The sequence below is a fragment of the Mesoplodon bidens genome (assembly GCF_964165515.1).
Source record: "Mesoplodon bidens genome assembly, chromosome: 14".
Taxonomy (NCBI): Eukaryota; Metazoa; Chordata; class Mammalia; order Artiodactyla; family Ziphiidae; genus Mesoplodon; species Mesoplodon bidens.
Window position 1 is genome coordinate 31,345,124 of NC_138170.1, and position 19,122 is coordinate 31,364,245.

Here is a 19,122-nt window from a genome sequence, read left to right on the forward strand (position 1 = left end):
AACCTAAAGCAAAAACATGAATCCTATGTTTTCAAATATCTAAGTCTCAAATTTAGGAGAAAAAGGAAAATTAACAGATATGGTCTTTATTAAATACTGAAAGAGTAAGCCAGCATAAAATAAGAGAAAGTAGTCAATCTGCTAATTGAAAATCATTACAATTTACTATCTCTGCCAAGAGAGCTCTGAAAATCTGTATACATGTGCAATTAACACTAAATATAACAAAGAAAAACAAACATTAATATGAAAGGGAATGTATATTCAAATAAAGGAGAAAGAAAAACAAAACCACAGAAGACACTCCAGCACATTTTGTCAAGGCTATATGACACATTACATGTCAAGTAGCAATGTTGTTACTGCTACTTCTTTTTTGTTGCTGTTACTGCTATTTCTAAATGAAGTTAAACAAAAATTTATAGTCAAGTCTCAGGTAAAACTGTGCAGCCAGTGATTAACATTTACTGTAAGATACTTTCTTCTAACATTGTATTCTTACATATGATTAAAGAACCGTAAGCGTGGCAAGTGATGACAGGTTACTTCCTATATATACAGACCCTATAAAAATGCGATCAGGGCTTCCCTGGTGGCGCAGTGGTTGAGAGTCCGCCTGCTGATGCAGGGGACACGGGTTCATGCCCCGGTCCGGGAAGATCCCACATGCCACGGAGCGGCTGGGCCCGTGAGCCATGGCCACTGAGCCTGTGCGTCTGGAGCCTGTGCTCTGCAACGGGAGAGGCCACAACAGTGAGAGGCCTGCGTACCGCAAAAAAAAAAAAAAAAAAATGCCATCAACTTTGATTATTCTTAACTACAAATAAAATAATTGACAGCCTCACATGACTGATTCTGGGAATCTCAACTACGAGGCAATTAGAGTTTCCCTATTAAAACCTATTTATTTTGCCTCAAATAATATAATATGAATTTACACTAAACACACACATTCCTATTTTTTTAATTAAGCAGCTTCTAAAGATCAGTATCTTGTAGTTTAAGGTGTACATTTGTATACAGGATCAATTAAGATAATACTGCAATAACTTGGAACACTTTGAAAATAAAAGAGAAAATAGGAAAAGACTAGATCATAGCTATAAATCTGGATCAACAAATAAAAAAAGATAGCAATTTCATTTTATTTATTTATTTTTAAGATAGCAATTTTAATATCAATGAATTATGCTTGTGGCAAAAACACTTATGCTTTTTCACACTATACAGATCATATTGCAGATTTACTACAATGAGAGCACTTATAGTTGATGACTGATACACTTCCTTATGTGATCCCTCTTAGAAAGTATTATAATTAATATAAAAAAAATGGGGCATTGGCTTCTGGAAAACATGAAGGCAATAACACTTTCATTTGTATTATACATGCCTACCTAAGGTTTTGTAAATCTAGGACAATATACGTGTTTGACTTTACATTTTTACACTAAGCTGGTTGAAGATGGATTCTGTTCATTTTAGTGTACATATATTCTAAGTTTAGTGCTTAACTTAACAAATAAGAACAGGAGTAATGCACTGAATAAAATCCTATTGTGCACCAGAGGAAGTGGGTCAGAGGCAAGCACAGCAATCACTGGATTATCCTGGACATTAAGTATCTAATGTTCTAATTTAGACAAGTACCTTAAGCTAATCAAATGCATTAAACAGAACGAGTCTTCTGACAGGCTGCAGTGTACAGCGCAAAGGGAAAAAAACTGGTTAAATGCGTGAGATACTGAAAATGATAACAACTAGTTCTTTCAAATTATCATTTTTCAAGTTGATTTAATTTTGCTAGATTTTTAAAAGTATAATGTCAGAGAAAATATTAATAATGCCTGTAGTTTTAGAAAAAATAAAATTTAATAATTAAAGATACTTTTTTCAACATCAATCTCCTATATTATATGGGCTATAGGAATCTTTATTTTTATTATAGAATACATTTATTAATATGTGAGCCATATCTGTTTTTCTATTTTACTCATGTTTTACTCATTGGATGAAATGTCTGAAAATTAAGTATACCCATGTATGTACAGTTTTATGTTTGCATATTTGCTCTCTAGTGATAAAAACTTTGACCACAGATGACAATACTTGTAACTACCAAAGGATACCATATAAATTTAGGTAGCTGATACAGTATAAGATTAAGATTATTTAATGTATTATACAACATTTGAGATCACCTAGATTTATCAAAACGAGAAACTGACTTGGACACGTTCAAGGGATTAGAAGGTAAGATTGGGAAGCAAACAAATTAAAAGCCAACCTAGTATTTCACCTGAGAGAATACTTGTTTTTACTTGAGAATAATTCTTATCCTGTTTTGTGAAGGCAAATTTTTTTTTTTTTTTTTTTTTTTTTTTTTTTTGTGGTACGCGGGCCTCTCACTGCTGTGGCCTCTCCCGTTGCAGAGCACAAGCTCCGGATGCGCAGGCTCAGTGGCCATGGCTCACGGGCCCAGCCGCTCCGTGGCATGTGGGATCCTCCCAGACCGGGGCACGAACCCATGTCCCCTGCATCGGCAGGCGGACTCCCAACCACTGCGCCACCAGGGAAGCCCTGAAGGCAAATTTTTAAAGATAAAAAGCAAACAAAGATGTTTTAGCTCATGAATTTCATCTCTCTTCCAAATGTGTCAACCATCATGGAATACAGGCTTATCACAACTTTACTTTTAGAACATATATATCTTTACTTTTCTAAATATATTAATTTCTGGCTGATTTTGTGGGTTATTTTATGATCAGTGAGGCTTCAATATTTTTCTTCTATGGCTACAGGAAAAACCTGGCATGCATTTACCTAAAAACTTGCTTTTAAGCAAGCTAATTTAGAACATTTTATCATTCTGATACAGTAGGCTTATATTCTAGCACTATTGAAACAAACATCTAGGACCAAGATGGAGCCACTCCTGCCTAGGGTGCCATGTCAGCAAACTGAAACTTAAGATAACTTTCAGGTCCCTGTAAATGCTCTGCTTGACCAGAGACACCGTGTATCCAGTCAGCCAATCCCCACAGGCCAAACCAACTCTGGGCTCTATACTTATTTCTTTGTCCCTTCTCACCCCAAACAAGGTTGACTATGGGGCCCCAGCCAATCAGACATTTTCTATTTTTCTCTTCCTTGTTCTTTATTCTTCATCCTATAAAAACTTCCTGTCTTCTGCCCCATGTTGCACTTCTCCAAATGGAGACCATCTGTTTCATAAAGTGTTAAAGTTAATTTGTATCACCCAAACTGTCTTCTTTAAATCATTTTTTAACAGCACTAAACAGTATATGGCTAAAAAAATAATTTATTCTTGCAAATCAGTATTGTTAAAAGAAAAAATAGCTCATAACATTATATCAATTTAGTTATAGAAATGATACAACATAAATTTACTACATGTGTTTTTTGCCTAACTAAAAATGATAATGTGACAAGAAAGGATATATAAATATATAGCATGCTTCTACAATCTAGTTTCTTGTATCTTGTTGATTTGAAAAATTCACGATTTCTTCAAAGTACTTTATCTGGGTTTTGTTTTTTTTTCTAACTCCAAAATATTATTTTGCCATGTGGCTAAAAAGGCAAGCACTATCAATACTTTAGAAGCGCTAACAATGGTGGAATCAGGCCACAACACAGAGAAGTGCTGGACTGGAGGAGGGAAGAGACTTGGTTTTGAGCTCACTAGCTTTGGAGTCTTAGGCAACTCAATCTTTCTTTGTTTCCATTCCCTTATTTGTAAAACAGTAGTCAGAGTAAGCAATCATATCTAACATTCTCCAAGAGTCTCTCTAAACTATAATTAAAATTAATGAGGGAGAAAAAAACTTAAGATTTTATCTTCAAGTGGAAACAAGGACACCAAGCAGCTCAACAGATGAAAAAGAAAAATACAATATACATACATACAAATATATTTAGATATAGATATGAAAGTTTCTACTAGTACATGTGAGTCACTGGCCTTTGAGTAATTTCTCTTGACTACTCCCTACTCTGCCCCCATTTAAAGAGATTGATGAAATAAAGGCAGCAATTTTTGCCATCATTATTATTCTTAGCAAGGCTTTGCATTTTGTTTTTATTCTCCTCAAATAGGCATATTTGTATTTTGCTTCTGAAAAGGGTGCAGGACATCACGGTAGACCAATACTCTTGTTTTAACAACTAGAAAAAAAAACCTTGATAAATGGTTAAAAATATATTTATGAGTGAATTGTGGGAGCAACGAGAATTTTATATTATCTAAAATTCCAAAGAGGAAAAAGTCCTTCCTAGGTGAGCTGACAATAACTGGCTCCTTTCTTCCGTAGAAGCCTTTGACAATTCTTAGTGTGGGCTAAGGATAAGAGATTTGGACCAAGTGGGGGCACACTATTTTAGGAAAGAGAAATTAGTACAGCTTATCATGATCTCATGGTGTTGTCTCAACAGTCTAGAAACTAAAGGAACCCCAAACACAAGGCTGATTTTTCCCAAGAAATATTTGCTGAGTTCCTGGGAGGTCTGAGAGGCTTAAGTTCTGAATCTGAATCTTCAAAAAGGCAGAGTGAAATCTCTAACTCAGGTAGTGTTTCAGAGACAAAGTACTACTAAAGTAAGAGATCTGTAACAAACACATAACTAGCTTCTAACCATCAATTATAAGGAAGTACAAGGGAACATAATGAATGACCATTTGGTAATGCAATCAGCAAAACCCAGACTAAGGGCTACTCCTCAGTACAAATGGTCAGCTTTCTTACACAAATATATTGCAAGGGAAAAAACAAAGAGAAACCTAGTGATTAAATAACTTAAGAAACATGGCCACTTTTTGTCATACATGGACCTTAACTGGATCTGGATGCAAAGACACAAAAGGAAAAAAAAAATATTATGAGACTGTAAGGGAACTGGGATACCTGACAGAATATTGAGATATTAAAGATTTATTTAATAATGCTATCATAGTATTGGGTTGGCCAAAAAGCTCCTTCGGTGTTTAAAGTAAAAATAAAAGACGTATTTTTCATTTTCACCAAGAACCTTACTGAACAACATATTCACCGTTTTGTTCCACTACCATCTGCCATTTTCCAGGCAACTTCAGAATTCTATCTTCTCAAAACTTTTTATCTTTTTGAGCAAAGAACTGTTCCAGGTGCCTTTTACAGTCTTCCAGGGAACTGAAATTTTTTCCATTAAGAGAATTTTGTAAAGACCGAAATAAATGGAAATCTGAAAGTGCAATGTCTGGTGAATATGGCGGATGAATCAGAACTTCCAAGCCAAGCTCTAACAGTTCTTGCCTGGTCATCAAAGAAATGTGCAGTCATGCATTATCCTGAAGGAAGATTATGTGTTTTCTGTTGACTAGTTCTGGATGTTTTTTGTCGAGTGCTGTTTTCAGTTGGTCTAATTGGGAGCAGTACTTGTTGGAATTAATCATTTGGTTTTCTGGAAGGTGCTCATAATAGAGGACTCTCACCATATACAAAACATCACCTTCTTTGGATGAAGACCAGCCTTTGGTTTGGTTGGTGGTGGTTCATTTCACTTGATCCACGATCTCTTCCATCCCACACTGTTGTACAGTATCCACTGTACAAAAAATGTGTACAGTGTACACTTTTCATTGCCCGTCACAATTTGTTTTAAAAACGAAATGTTTTTGTTACATTTAAGTAGAGAATTGCACGTGGAAATATGGTCAAGGAGGATTTTTTTGCTTAACTTACATGGAACCCGAATAAGATGACATATGGTCACCTTATCTTTGATAAAGGAGGCAAGAATATACAGTGGAGCTCAATATCAAAAAAACAAACAACCCAATCAAAAAATGGGCAGAAGATCTAAATAGGCATTTCAGCAAAGAAGACATACAGATGGCCAAGAGGCACATGAAAAGATGCTCAACATCACTAATTATTAGAGAAATGCGAAGCAAAACTACAATGAGGTATCACCTCACACCAGTCAGAATGGCCATCATCAAAACATCTACAAACAGTAAATGCTGGAGAGGGTGTGGAGAAAAGGGAACCCTTCTGCACTGTTGGTGGGAATGTAAATTCAGCCACTATGGAGAACAGTATGGAGTATAGAGGTTCCTTAAAAACCTAAAAATAGAGCTACCATATGACCCAGCAATCCCACTACTGGGCATATACCCTGCCTTCTTATTGAAAACCAAATCATAGAAATAGCAACAATTTCAAAAACGGCAGTAGGTTCAGTAACCTATATTTCAAAATTATCTAAGAAAGACAGTTGTCTAGAATTAAAGCGCTCTAAGAATGGAATCCTATTTCTTTCTTTGGTAGTTTGATTTATTTCAAGTTCATTCATTCATTCAACAAAGTTGCAGATAAAAAAGTCCTTACTGGAGGGACTTCCCTGGTGGTCCAGTGGTAAAAAATTTGCCTTCCAATGCAGGGGACGCGGGTTCAATCCCTGGTCAGGGAACTAAGATCCTACATGCCGCGGGGCAACTAAGCCCACATGCCGTAACTACTGAGCTTGCGCTCCTCAATGAGAGAGCCCACATGCTGCAAACTACAGAGCCCATGCGCTCTGTACCCTGTGTGCCACAACTACAGAGCCCACACACCCTGGAGCCTGAGCACCACAACTAGAAAGAGAAAACCCATACTCTACAACTAGAGAAGCCTGCGCGCCACAACGAAGAGCCCACACTGCAACAAAAGATCCCGTACGCTTCAACAAATACCCCAATGCCGCAATTAAAACCCAATGCAGCCAAAAAAATAAAGAAAATAAATAAATAAAAAGGAAATAAATTAAAAAAGAAATAAAGATGCTTAAAAAAAAAAAAGTCCTTACTGTCAAGGAACTTACTGTCTGGAGGAGAAGCCAATTCAGGAAAGAACTAAACACAGTCTCATGAGATAAATTCTACTGTACATGATACAGACGAGTACAAGATGCTATGGAAGGAGAGAGGGGAGGTACTGTTTCGTTTTAGGATTGAGTTTCATGTGCTGGCAAGAATGGTGGACTGGTAGGCATAGAGGGAGGCAGAGATAACATCCTGAATTGATTTATGTCAAACTAAGGAGTCTGGATAGAAAGTATAATGGGGTAGCACTGACAGCTTTTAAATTATCTGATTTACACTTTAGAAAGTTAGAAATGAGGAAAAATTTTAGGCATTTATAATATTAATAACTTTAACAATTTAGAATTATCTAAAAGAAACATTACAATCCTACCTATTAACAAAATGAAAACCTATTACCTATGGAAGTTTAAAAACTAAAAGTTAAAGGCTTGAGATGAGAAGCTTGCCTGCAGTTTCTCCTGAATAAGTAACAGAGATTAAGCAGAAAAGGAGTATAACCAAACACTTCAGGTTTACGTACCTATAACAAGATGCTCCATAGGGACATTCGGGCCGGTCATCAGCCTCACCTTGACACGTGATGTGTACACCTCCATAATCACTATCACCAGGGTGACTGAAGTGTTGAAAATGGACAGGATTCTTCCTATGAGAGTGATAAACATAATGTCAGAAAAAATAATTAATAGGATATAGCAGACTTCTAGATAAACTAGAAAAAAATAATTAATAGGATATAGCAGGAAACCAAACAATACACATCTGATTATTCTAGAACGTGAACCAACATGCTACATGACATTTAGTCAGTGTGGAACTCTCATGGTAGCAAAATAAATTTCTGGTGACATGGGGAAGACCATGAATGTCAACGGACAATCTGCAAACAGTACTTTATATAGGCTATATACAACAGAATATACAGCATAATATAAATAGTATAAGCATACATAGCTTTTAAAGACTTTTAATAAAGTGAACACATCTACACTCCCTTTGCTAAGATAAAAAACAATATTACCAACATTCTAGAACCCCTGCATGTCCCCTTCTAATCATTAAACCCATTTTACTACCCAAAGGTAACCACTATCCTGTCATCTGCAACAGTGTTTCTCAAACTTTTCAGTCTCAGGAAAAAATCTATGAAAACTCCAGAGAACTTTTATTTATGTGGGTTATTTAACCTATTAGAAATTAAAAATGAGAAATTTTTTAAAATAAATTTACTTTATAATAGTAATAAACCCTTTACATATTATCATAAATAGCACATCTTAATGTAAATACCTATCTTCCAAAAAAATTCGTGGAGACATTGTTTTATACTTTGGAAATTTCTTTAACGTCTGGCTTAAAAGAGGGCATCCGAATTCTCCTCCTATCTGCTTCTGCATTCAATCTTAACACAAATCATGTAGCCTCTGGGAATACTGTACACTTGTGAGTGAGAGAATCAGAGTGAAAATGGCACACACACACAAAGTATTATTATGAAAATGGTTTTGGCCCAACAGGTTTCCTAAAAGCATCTTAGGGACCAGGACCTGCAAGGGCCTCTGGAACATACTTTCAGAAGCAATGTTACAAACAACGTATTAGTTTTTCCTGTATTTGAATTAAAATGGAAATATATAGTATGTACTTCTTTGAGAATGACTTTTTATGTTTGTATGATTACTCCACATTATTGCATGTAACAGTAGTATACTTTTATTACTGTGTAACATTCCACTGTATGAAAGTGCTATAATTTATTTGTCCATTCTACTATTAATAGACTTTTGGATTCATTCTAGTTATTGGCTTTTATAAATAATACTGCCGTGAACATTCTACTTTTGGCGTACTGTTAGAAGTAATAAACTAATTCAGCAAAGTTGGAGGATACAAAAATCAACACCCAAAAACCAGTTGTGTTCCTATATACTTGTAATGAACAATCCCAAAAGGAAATTAAGAAAACAACTCAATTTACAATAACATTTAAAAATAAAATAGTTAGGAAATAAACTTAAGGAGGTGAAAGACATACACAGGTTTAATTTCTATTACAGAAGACACAAATAAATGGAAAGACATCCCATGTTCCTGGAATGGAAGACTTAATATTGTTAAGATGTAAATACTACCCAAAGCAATCTACAGATTTAAAGCAATCCCTATTAAAATCCCAATGACATGTTTTTGCAGAAATAGAAAAATCCATCCTAAAATTCATGTGAAATCTCAAGGGACCTTAAATGGACAAAACAATCCTGAAAAAGTTGAAGGTTTCACACTTCCTGATTTCAAAACTTATTACAAAACTACAGTTCTCAAAACAGTGTGGTACTAACATAAAGACAGGCATATAGACACATGGAAAAGAACAGATAAACTCTTGCTTATATGGTCAAATGATTTTTTTTTTTTCGGTACGTGGGCCTCTCACTGCTGTGGCCTCTCCTGCTGCAGAGCACAGGCTCCAGACGCGCAGGCCCAGCGGCCATGGCCCACGGGCCCAGCTGCTCTGTGGCACGTGGGATCCTCCCAGACCGGGGCACGAATCCGCATCCCCTGCATCGGCAGGTGGACTCTCAACCACTGCGCCACCAGGGAAGCCCTGGTCAAATGATTTTTCAACAAAGTTGCCAAGACCATTCCAAAAGGAAAGAATACTCTTTTCATCAAATGGTGCTGGAAAAAAGAGGATATTCACATGCAGAAGAATGAAGTTGGACCCTTCCCTTACACCATATACAAAATTAACTCAAAATGTATCCAAGACATAAAAGTAAGACCTAAAATATAAAACTTCTAGAAGAAAATAGGGGGAAAGCTTCATGACATTGGATTTGTCAAAGATTTCTTGCCAAATGCAAAGGCAAGAAATGTAAAAGTTCCATGAGACTGCCCCAAACTCTGCCTGTCCTCTTAGCCCTCAGTCTGAAACACTAAAAAATAGGCAAATGTCACAAGAGAAAAAGAAGTCTCAAGGTCCTGACTGCCTCTAATGTTCTCAAGCATGAGTATTCCACTTTGCTAGTTGTTTTCAGTGGGAGCTTTGGTCCTCAGTAAGACACATCACCTTTATTAGAGATAAAACCCTTATTTTATAGACTATTAACTCATAATTTATATGACCTTATGGAGATAAAATCTACAAGTTTTAATTAAGGTATAAATTTCTTACAAGTTAATAAAAGACATTTCAATTTCTGTCCAATTTTTAAAAGCAGTTTACTAATGGAACCATATGCTATTACAGAAAAACTATATGGCCCCAAAAGAACAAAATTTTCAAAAAGAATTTTTTGGAAGCAACAGTTTCTATAAAGTTAAATGCTATTTTGTTGTTTTTTTGTTTCACAAAGGATTGAAATAAGATGTGACTGCTTTAGACAGGTTGAATTTGAAGTGCCTGTGATTTTAGTGGTGATTATCTGGATCTAAAATTTAGTACAGAAATCTGTGTTGGAAATACAGACTTGGGAGTTAATACCATAACATGAAGGGAGTGAATAAGACTAACCCTGAGCAATAATTTTCTATTAAGACAGAACATGTAAATAAATAATTAGAAATCAATGATTAGATAGTAAATATCAGATCTAATATCAAATATTAGAAAGTGTATGAGGAAATGTTGTGTAGAATAGAAGATGAGCAATTTAGGGAAGAATGAACATGTTAGAAAAGGACTAAGAAAGGAACTGAATGTGTCTTTAAGCAGGACAGGAGAGAGGAAAAGGGAACAGCACATCCAAAGGACCTAACAACAGCATGACAGCATGGTGCATCCAAAGAATTACTGGGAGTTCAGGGTCTTCTAGACTATGCTAAGAAATCTGGCCTTTAGCCACTGATGGATTCTGTAAAAGAGAGTAATATTGTCAGATTTTTTCTCTCTCTTTTCTTTTTAACCTTTGTTTTTATTTTCTTAGCCAGATCATTCAGGCAACAATGAGGAAGGAATATGAACCTGACGGAAAGTTTGGAGACTTAGGAGGTTATTCACTTGTCCCAGAGAGATCATGGCATGAGCTATAGCAGTAGCATTGAGGCTGGAGAAAAGATACATTTAACTGATTGTTAAGATGCATGTATATAACAAGAACTCAATATAGGTTATTTTTCCCCCTTTGTTACAAATATAAACATTTTGTTTTCAAGATTTCAGTGGCAAATATTTCTCAGGTATTAATTATGTATATTAAAATTAGTGAAGAAGTAAAAAAAATTATTCATAAGCTATGACTGGTTAAAACTAACGTGTATTATCATCAAATATGTATGAATTCATCATGATCTTGATAAAACATTCAATCACATTTAACAAAGACAAGTACCAGCCAAACACCATTATGGACTGAATTGTGTTCCCTACCCCCAAATTTATATGTTCAAGACCTAACCCCTAATGTGACTATATTTGGAGACAGAGCCTTTAAAGAGATAATTCAAATTAAATAAGGTCATGAGGGTAGGGCTTTAATCCAAAATGACTGATGTCCTTATAAGATGAGGAAGAGACTCCAGAGATGTGCATGCACAGAGAAAAGGCCACGTGAGGACGCAATGAGAAGGCACTGTCTGCAAGCCAAGGAGAGAGCCTGCAGGAGAAACCCAACCTGCCAACACCTTGATCATAGGCTTTCAGCCTCCAGAACTGTGAGATAATAAACTTCTGCTGTTTAAACCACCCAATCTGTGGCATTTTGTTATAGCAGCTCTAGTGAACTGATACAGATACCAAACAGGATTTTTCAAAAATCCAAAATAATAGAAGGTTTATATACTTCCATTTCACAAGTTTATAAATTATGTTCCATATGCAGGGCTAAGGCCATTGTAAATAGACAAAATTGTGAATAAACACATAAATTATAATTGTTGAAACTGAAAAATATAATTATTCAGGTGTTATAATGGCACTGCATTTTATTTTTTTATTATTTATTTATTTATTTATTTTTGCGGTATGCGGGCCTCTCACTGTTGTGGCCTCTCCCGCTGCGGAGCACAGGCTCCGGACGCGCAGGCTCAGCGGCCATGGCTCACGGGCCCAGCCGCTCCGCGGCATATGGGATCCTCCCGGACCGGGGCACGAACCCGTATCCCCTGCATCGGCAGGCGGACTCTCAACCACTGCGCCACCAGGGAGGCCCAAGGCACTGCATTTTAAAGAGAGATACAATGAATGAGAAATTAACAGAATATGTGATATAAATATGCTACCAAATAGAAGACAAACTGTACTAGAATGTACTGATATGATACTTGGTTTGATATGTTGGAATGGCAAAGAAATACTTCTGAAATAGGGCTAGGTAATTATAAACATGCTAGAATAAACAGAGAGAAACTATAGCCTAAAACTAATTCACAAAGCATGAAATTAGAAAATATGGTACAGTGTTATCAAATGAAGTAAGTATAGGAGTAACCAATCAATCCAGAAAATATATATTCAGTTGTTTTAGAAGGCATCACGGTGACTCAAAAGCACCATTAGAAAAATACAAAGGAAAATGCACAAATATAAGATGCTTAAACACAACTTAGAATTATCTTGAGAGTTATACTGTATACAGCAACTATTTATGAAGGCATCTTTCCAACATCTAAATAAGACATTACATAAGCAGGTATTTCGATCTGAGTGATTCTGTTTTCAAGTCTGGATTCCCCAGTTCAGATCCCTGTATTAATCAGCATATCTACAATGAAACATTTAATCCCCCACAATATTTTAAAAACCTCTAGCAGGATTTGCTAGAATGCATAATGAGAAAGTGCAAACCAGGAGAAACATGATAAAGCTCCTAACCTTTAGGCCAATGGGTTTTATTAGGCTTTTAACACACTATAGCATGTATCTACATAGCTATTATGCTGTTGAAATAATGGAATTATATGCTAGCTGTAATTTCACTTCATACCTGTAGCAGTTTGCCCCATACATGCAGGATGTCCTCTTGACCTTGTTTTCTTCAGAACCCTGTGGAACTGAATCAGCTGCCTTTGCATGCAAAGTTTCAGGACTGGAGGGATCAGAGCCAGACTCAGGATGAGATCTTTCAGGCTCGTCATGGAAGGACTTGCCTTGGGCACTCAAACAACTCTCAGAACAACTCCTCGCCTTGCTGTCTTTATTTGGTGCTCCCTTAGAAGTGATCTGATGTTCAGGAACCTTACCAAGTTCCTCTACTGGGATTTCACTTCTCTGTGCATTAGTCTTCATGTTATTTACCTCTGTGTTATCTAATGTGATTGCAGAAAATGACTGTGACATTTCCTATAACACAAATCAGAAAGTAAATAATAAATAATAAAGCATGTTTCAAAAGAAATATGTAAATTTAAGCATAAAAGCGTGAAACTACAAGATTCATGCAATATGTATATTTTAAAACATTAAGATTCACATTTTAAAGTTATTAAAAATACTGTTATCTCTGTCTCTAATTTAATAACTTTGAAATACTCTACCGTTATTAGAAAAGGAACTTATAGCTGTATCAAACCTTTACAATCGTGTCAAACATTCAGTGACAAATAACCAGAAAAATACAAATGAAACATAAGAGAACACAACAGTTGCTTTCATTTGAATATAATCTTTCCCAAAAAACCTACTAGGCTCTTAAATTTCCTGTTCAAGAATGTGTCACACTCTTATGCCCTGTTCTTATAATTTCTTATAAGTTACTGTAATACTTTATTTCTACCCTCTAAATATAATCATGATTTTTTTTCCTACAGCTGTATGATGAAATTGCTCCTCCTTCACAGAAAAATTTGCATTAAGTTATGAGCAAGTTAGAAAATAAATGATTCCTTTGAAGTGATAGGAATAACAGTTTCAGTTTAACCAATTAAAGGCATCTTGAATCAAGTAAATATTCTCATTAGCACTACAGAACCTTTTTTAATGTGTACTTACCACCAGTGAGTACAAAGAGTAAGCCTAGTCTTATCCTATTAAAAATACCTCTTAATTACTTATACTTCCTGTGGAGTGAAAACATTGCTCAGATAAACCCCAGTCCTCCTGGTAAGGATGTGATGACCACGTACTAGATACACGTGAATGTTCACTCCCATGTATAACTAAGAACTCATGTATGCTGGCTGTCTTCTGGAAAAAGCTGGTTTTAATGTTATGTGATATCCAACAGATCAAATTTCTTGAGAAGGTATCAGCATGACTTTTTTTTAGACTAATTACTTAGGTGTTTTGATAGTTTTTTCTTTTCTAAGAAACACAGTATGCCAACTTTAAAATGTTATCCAAACTGGCTAAAGACCTTGCAAAAAGAACCTAGATCTAATCATGGCTCTCGTATAGTAGGTAATCGATAAACAATCATGTGACTACCTCTTGGAGCTGGCCCTCAGCTGGTGGCATTCATGCCACATCCCGCTAACATATACACTCTTTCCTCCAAAGCTGCTCAAGTACACCCCAATCTCATCTCCCTCTGCTACAGGACCAACTAACACATGCCAGGATCTGGACCTGGGTGGGGGGATGGGGTAACAGAGCAATTCTGATCCACCTCCCCACTTGGCAGTCCCCCCACCGGGTCAACTCTCACCAATTTTCTTTTTTTCTGTTCAGACAGTAATGGGGTAAGTCAGCAAATCCACTGGCTAAGCAGGTCCAATAAAATGTCAGTCTCTTGTTCCTGTTGGCATATCGAAATGCCACAATAAATTCTCTTAGAGCACATCTCTTCTCTTGATTTTAGAAAGGGAGAAAATAACTTCTTCCCCCAAACCCAGCCCTCTCCCAGATCTTAAAACCTCCTTGTCTCTCAGTTCTCTTTGTATACAGCCTGGGGGTGGGACAGTGAAAACTTCTCACCCCTTTCAATAAGCCCCACAGGGAAAGTCTAGCTCTCACTGCTGGGGTGCTCCTTTCAAACATGAGATACCTAACAGTACTTCTGTCCTCAGTGTTGGGTCTCAGCAACAGTTTTGTTGACAATAGGGAAAAATATCCCATTCAACGTCCTGTCACATTTAGTATAGGGGAAAAAAAAAAACACGACTAGGGAAATGGTTAAATAAAGTAGAACACATTCTTACCATGAAACACTGCAGAGGTTGAGAAGAATGAGGTAGATCTATATATATCTAAGGATTTTTAAAATTAAACAATATATATATATATACTATGATTCCATCTAGCTTTTAAAAAAAAATTCCCTATATATCTATGTGAGTACTTACTTATGTAAATCCACATAAAAAGATTTAGAAGGATGCAAACCAAAATACCAGTAGGCAATAAGACTGAAGGATGAGGCAAATCAAGATTTTCATTTTCCTTCACATGCGTCTGAATAGTCTAATTTTTGACCATAAGCATCTACTATATTACCACTTAAAAAATGAAAAGCAAACCAAAGAAATGAAATAAAAGATATGAAATGTAAAGCATCATATTTCAACTCCCTCTACTTCCATGAAATGTAAAGAAGGATTTGTTTTTTAAATATCTTCACAAGGAACATGTTGAACATGTTAATTTATTCCAAAAGAGAAAGGAGTAATAAAGTCACAGATATCAATACTATGGATCAGGGGTTCTCAAATATTTTAAGAGGCATAAAAACTGGAATTCATAATGTTCTTTATGGAACTCCATGAAATATTGATATTCAGTAGGCCTTTGGCATTCAAGAATTTAACATTCATGGTTTCAATTATTCATAAACGGTCTCAAAAATGTATTACATGCAGTAATTTGTAAGCTTGCTGAGACATAAATTCGTACTGTGCCAATTATAAAACTCATGAGCCAGAGCAGGTCACTGAACTGGTAAATGAGAGAAGAGGAAAGATGGAGGGTGCTCCGTACTTGGAAGAAGTAGGGGAAGGCAGAGCGCTCCACATTTTATGGCTCCCACATGGCTTATGTCCTAGATGAGATGAAAATGTGAAGAATGAAGTGTGGGAGGCTAGAGATTCATGACAGAAGAGCCAGATCTCCTACACTTTGTAAAACTACATGCTAGAGACCTCAGGGATTGGGGAGCATGGAGCTAACGGAAGGTGACCCTGGTGCTTGAAGGTGGCTAAAATGTACCAGATTAAGGCTATTAAAGTAGCCTGTTAACTTGCTCAATAAGCCCTCCCTCGTCCCTCAACCATCTGAAGTTGTTTTTTATTTTTTGGCCCCGCCATGCAGCCTGTAGGATCTTAGCTCCCCAACCAGGGACTGAACCAGTGCCCATGGCAATGAAAGCACAGAGTCTTAACCACTGGACTGCCAGGGAATTCCCCATCTGAAGTTTTAATACACTACAAGGGACAGGATAAAGAACTTTCCCCGGTACAAGTTCAATGAAGTAATTTGTTGTTGTTTCCAAGCTGCCCTTGGAAAGAATGTCTGTGCTAATAAATTGCCTTAAAAGTCCTGCATCAATCCCATTAGCACCCACATGCTAAGGACTAAAAAATCCTAAACTCCAGCCCCAGCCTCACTCTTGAGCTTCAAACTCATATATTCAACCATTAGCTAGACATTTCTTCCTCAATATCCTATGCACCTCAAACTCAAAATGTCAAAATTGAAATCCTCCCTCTGTATTCTGTATTCTGGCCATAGTTTTGGCCAACATAATTTATCTATTCGTTCTAGCCAGAACCTTGGAAGTCTATCTTTCATTTCTTCTTTCCTTCACTTTCCCCAGATCTAAGCAACAAGTGCTGCAGTTTGTTTCTTAAATATTTCTCTAATCCAATGCCTTTGCATCATCCTTAATGTCAATGCCTTGGGTCAGATTCTCTTCATTTCATGACACTGTCAATGCCCTTATTCCCCCATTTTTATCTTATTCTCTTCCAATCTCTCCTCTGAAGAGCTGGCTTATGTAGTCCTCCTCAAGGCTCCCATAAAAATCAATGTGTTGTCACTTTATTTTAGGATTTGAATCATGTCCCCCATAAGACTATTTGCTTCTTATCAACTATATCTTATTCATCTTTATTCATTTAATTCCATATTCTAGCATACTGCCTTGCATATAACAGAAAGACTGCTTTAGTGTAATGATTATTAGAATGGTCTCTGAAATAAAAGAATCAGATTTTGAATATCAGCTTTGCTATTTCCTAACCTTTGACCTTGAACAAGTTGATTTAAACTTTCAGACTCCCCTGGTCTGTAAACCAGGGATATTATCAACCAACTATACAGGATTTTCTAAAAATTAAATGAACTAAGTATATCTTAGTACTGGGTCTAGCCAATAAAAAGGGCTCAATAAATGAGTGTGGGTGTTTTTTCAGTTGTTGTTGTTAATAGCATTATTAATGCCACCATATTACTACTATTTGCTTAATGAACGTTTGTTAAATGAATGAATGATTGAATGAATGAAAAGGTGTTTCTGTGGGACTGATCAGAGACATGCTATAAATGGTACAACCTAAATGGCCAATCAGGAGCAAAGGATATAGGATTCTTTGATGCAGCAAACAAACACTAAGGAGCTCTGGGGGATACAGTCTTACTTAAGAGATAGCTATGTAAATAAGAGTTACACTCTTCACCTCTCCTGTTATTTTGGTCAGCCAAGCCAAGAATCTAGTGTACTCAAGACAAATGAAGATACTCTTAAAATATCACCTCCCTACCAGCTTTCAGGAATAAACAACCTATTTTTGGTAATGTTTCAAAGATTTTATTGAACATCTAGATCTTTTGATATTCCTGATAACTTAAAATGTTTTCTTTCTGAATAACCTTGATTGCAGTCCTTACAGTTGGCAGAAAGGTTTGACCTTTCTTAAAGGTTCACTTGTGATTATCAAACTTTATGGGTTGGTATAAACATAGGAAAACGTGTATACTACAGATTTTCCTCTGAAAAAAAATATCTCTTCTTGGAAAAATAAAGGGCAGTTATATTGATATTGTAAAAAATCAATAAAAAGACACCTCAACTAAATAGAGTCAGGATACCAGAAGATGGAGCTCTCATGCCCTGTGATGAGAGCAAAGCCCAACAGAAAGAAGACTCCTCTTCTTTCCTGGCAATGATTCAGCCAATAAAAAGCCATGGACTTTTAGTTTACTATAGTCCGCCAACCTCCTTTTCCTCTCTATATAAGAGAGTTCTCCTTCCCTTGTAAAGCGAGAACGTGCAGCACATGGCTTTCCATGGTTATAGACCTCGAATGGCTGATCACAAATAAAACCATTTCTGCTGAAGAAATATCTGGAAGTCCATTTGTTTTAGGTCAACATTTTGGTGGCCTGTATGGGGATCAGAAAAGACCCCCAATAGCTCCAGCGCTCGTGAGCCAACAGGTGCAGTCCCCACAATTGAGTCCACTGTGCTCACTGATTTTTCTCGCAGACCCTGCAGTTTGAACGTACATGTTTCTCCAGGATCCAAGCTCATATCCTCTTTGCATTTGAAGCTCTCCAGACTTTATCTGGAATATATTTTAAGGTTCTGTCTTCCAGGTTAAGGCCTTGTTCTGCATGAGGGTACTCATTTGGCACTTTGGTGTGACTTTGAGATCAGATTGTTTTAACTGAAGCTGGCTGAGAAGCCTCTGGCCTGGCTTCTCCAGGACCAAACTGCTTCCTTAAAACTGGCTGGTATTGGACTTGTGAGCTGTTTGAGTTGCGAGCTGTTTGAATTGAGCTGTTTAAGCTGTAAGTTGTTTAAGCTGTTTGAAAATTGTTCTTTTATTATAGAGAAAAACCTCTGAGAATTGGGATCCCAGTTATCTAAATATTTTGAGGGCAACCCACCCCCACAACAGGTACTTCAGCTGATTTTGTGTTTAAAAACCACAGTCCTTCCTCACGGGCATTTCCAACTAAATGGACCAACCTGACCAAAGGCAATTTAGAATATCAATGGCCATTATTGGAGACTTTTGAAATCCCCAAATTAATTTTCTTAAAACCAAGCTGGATTACAATAGCTCAAAAACTTCCAGAACTGAATGGAATGACTATTTTGATTTGAAATTCTGAGGCTCCCCAATGTTATCAGAAGTCTAAAATTGCCTCTCTGCAAAATAAGATTTTAAGATTAACTGAGGCAAATGATTAAAGAAAAACAAAACAGCTTCTGAAGCTTCAAGCTCTTCTTCCTTAGCTCCTTCATCTCAGGCTCCACCTCAGGTGCCATCTTGTCTTTCTCCCTCAGCTCCTATGGTCAGACTCTGCCTCTGGCACAAACTTCCTCCTTCCTTTTATACTGTCTACACCTCCTCTGTACCCTCAGTGCCCCCATACT

General features: G+C 36.6%; 1 protein-coding gene across 2 annotated transcripts in view; it reads right to left on the minus strand.

Annotated features, from left to right (window-relative positions):
• The window catches only part of APLF (aprataxin and PNKP like factor), a 92,729-nt gene that overhangs the window by 15,977 nt on the left and 57,630 nt on the right, over positions 1–19,122 (minus strand). For both annotated transcript variants that reach the window (XM_081253495.1, XM_081253496.1), the window contains 2 exons: positions 12,793–13,148; positions 7,389–7,514 (listed from right to left, as the gene is read on the minus strand). In XM_081253495.1, coding sequence (XP_081109621.1) covers positions 7,389–7,514; positions 12,793–13,148 — 482 coding nt within the window. The remainder of the gene's footprint in view (positions 1–7,388; positions 7,515–12,792; positions 13,149–19,122) is intronic.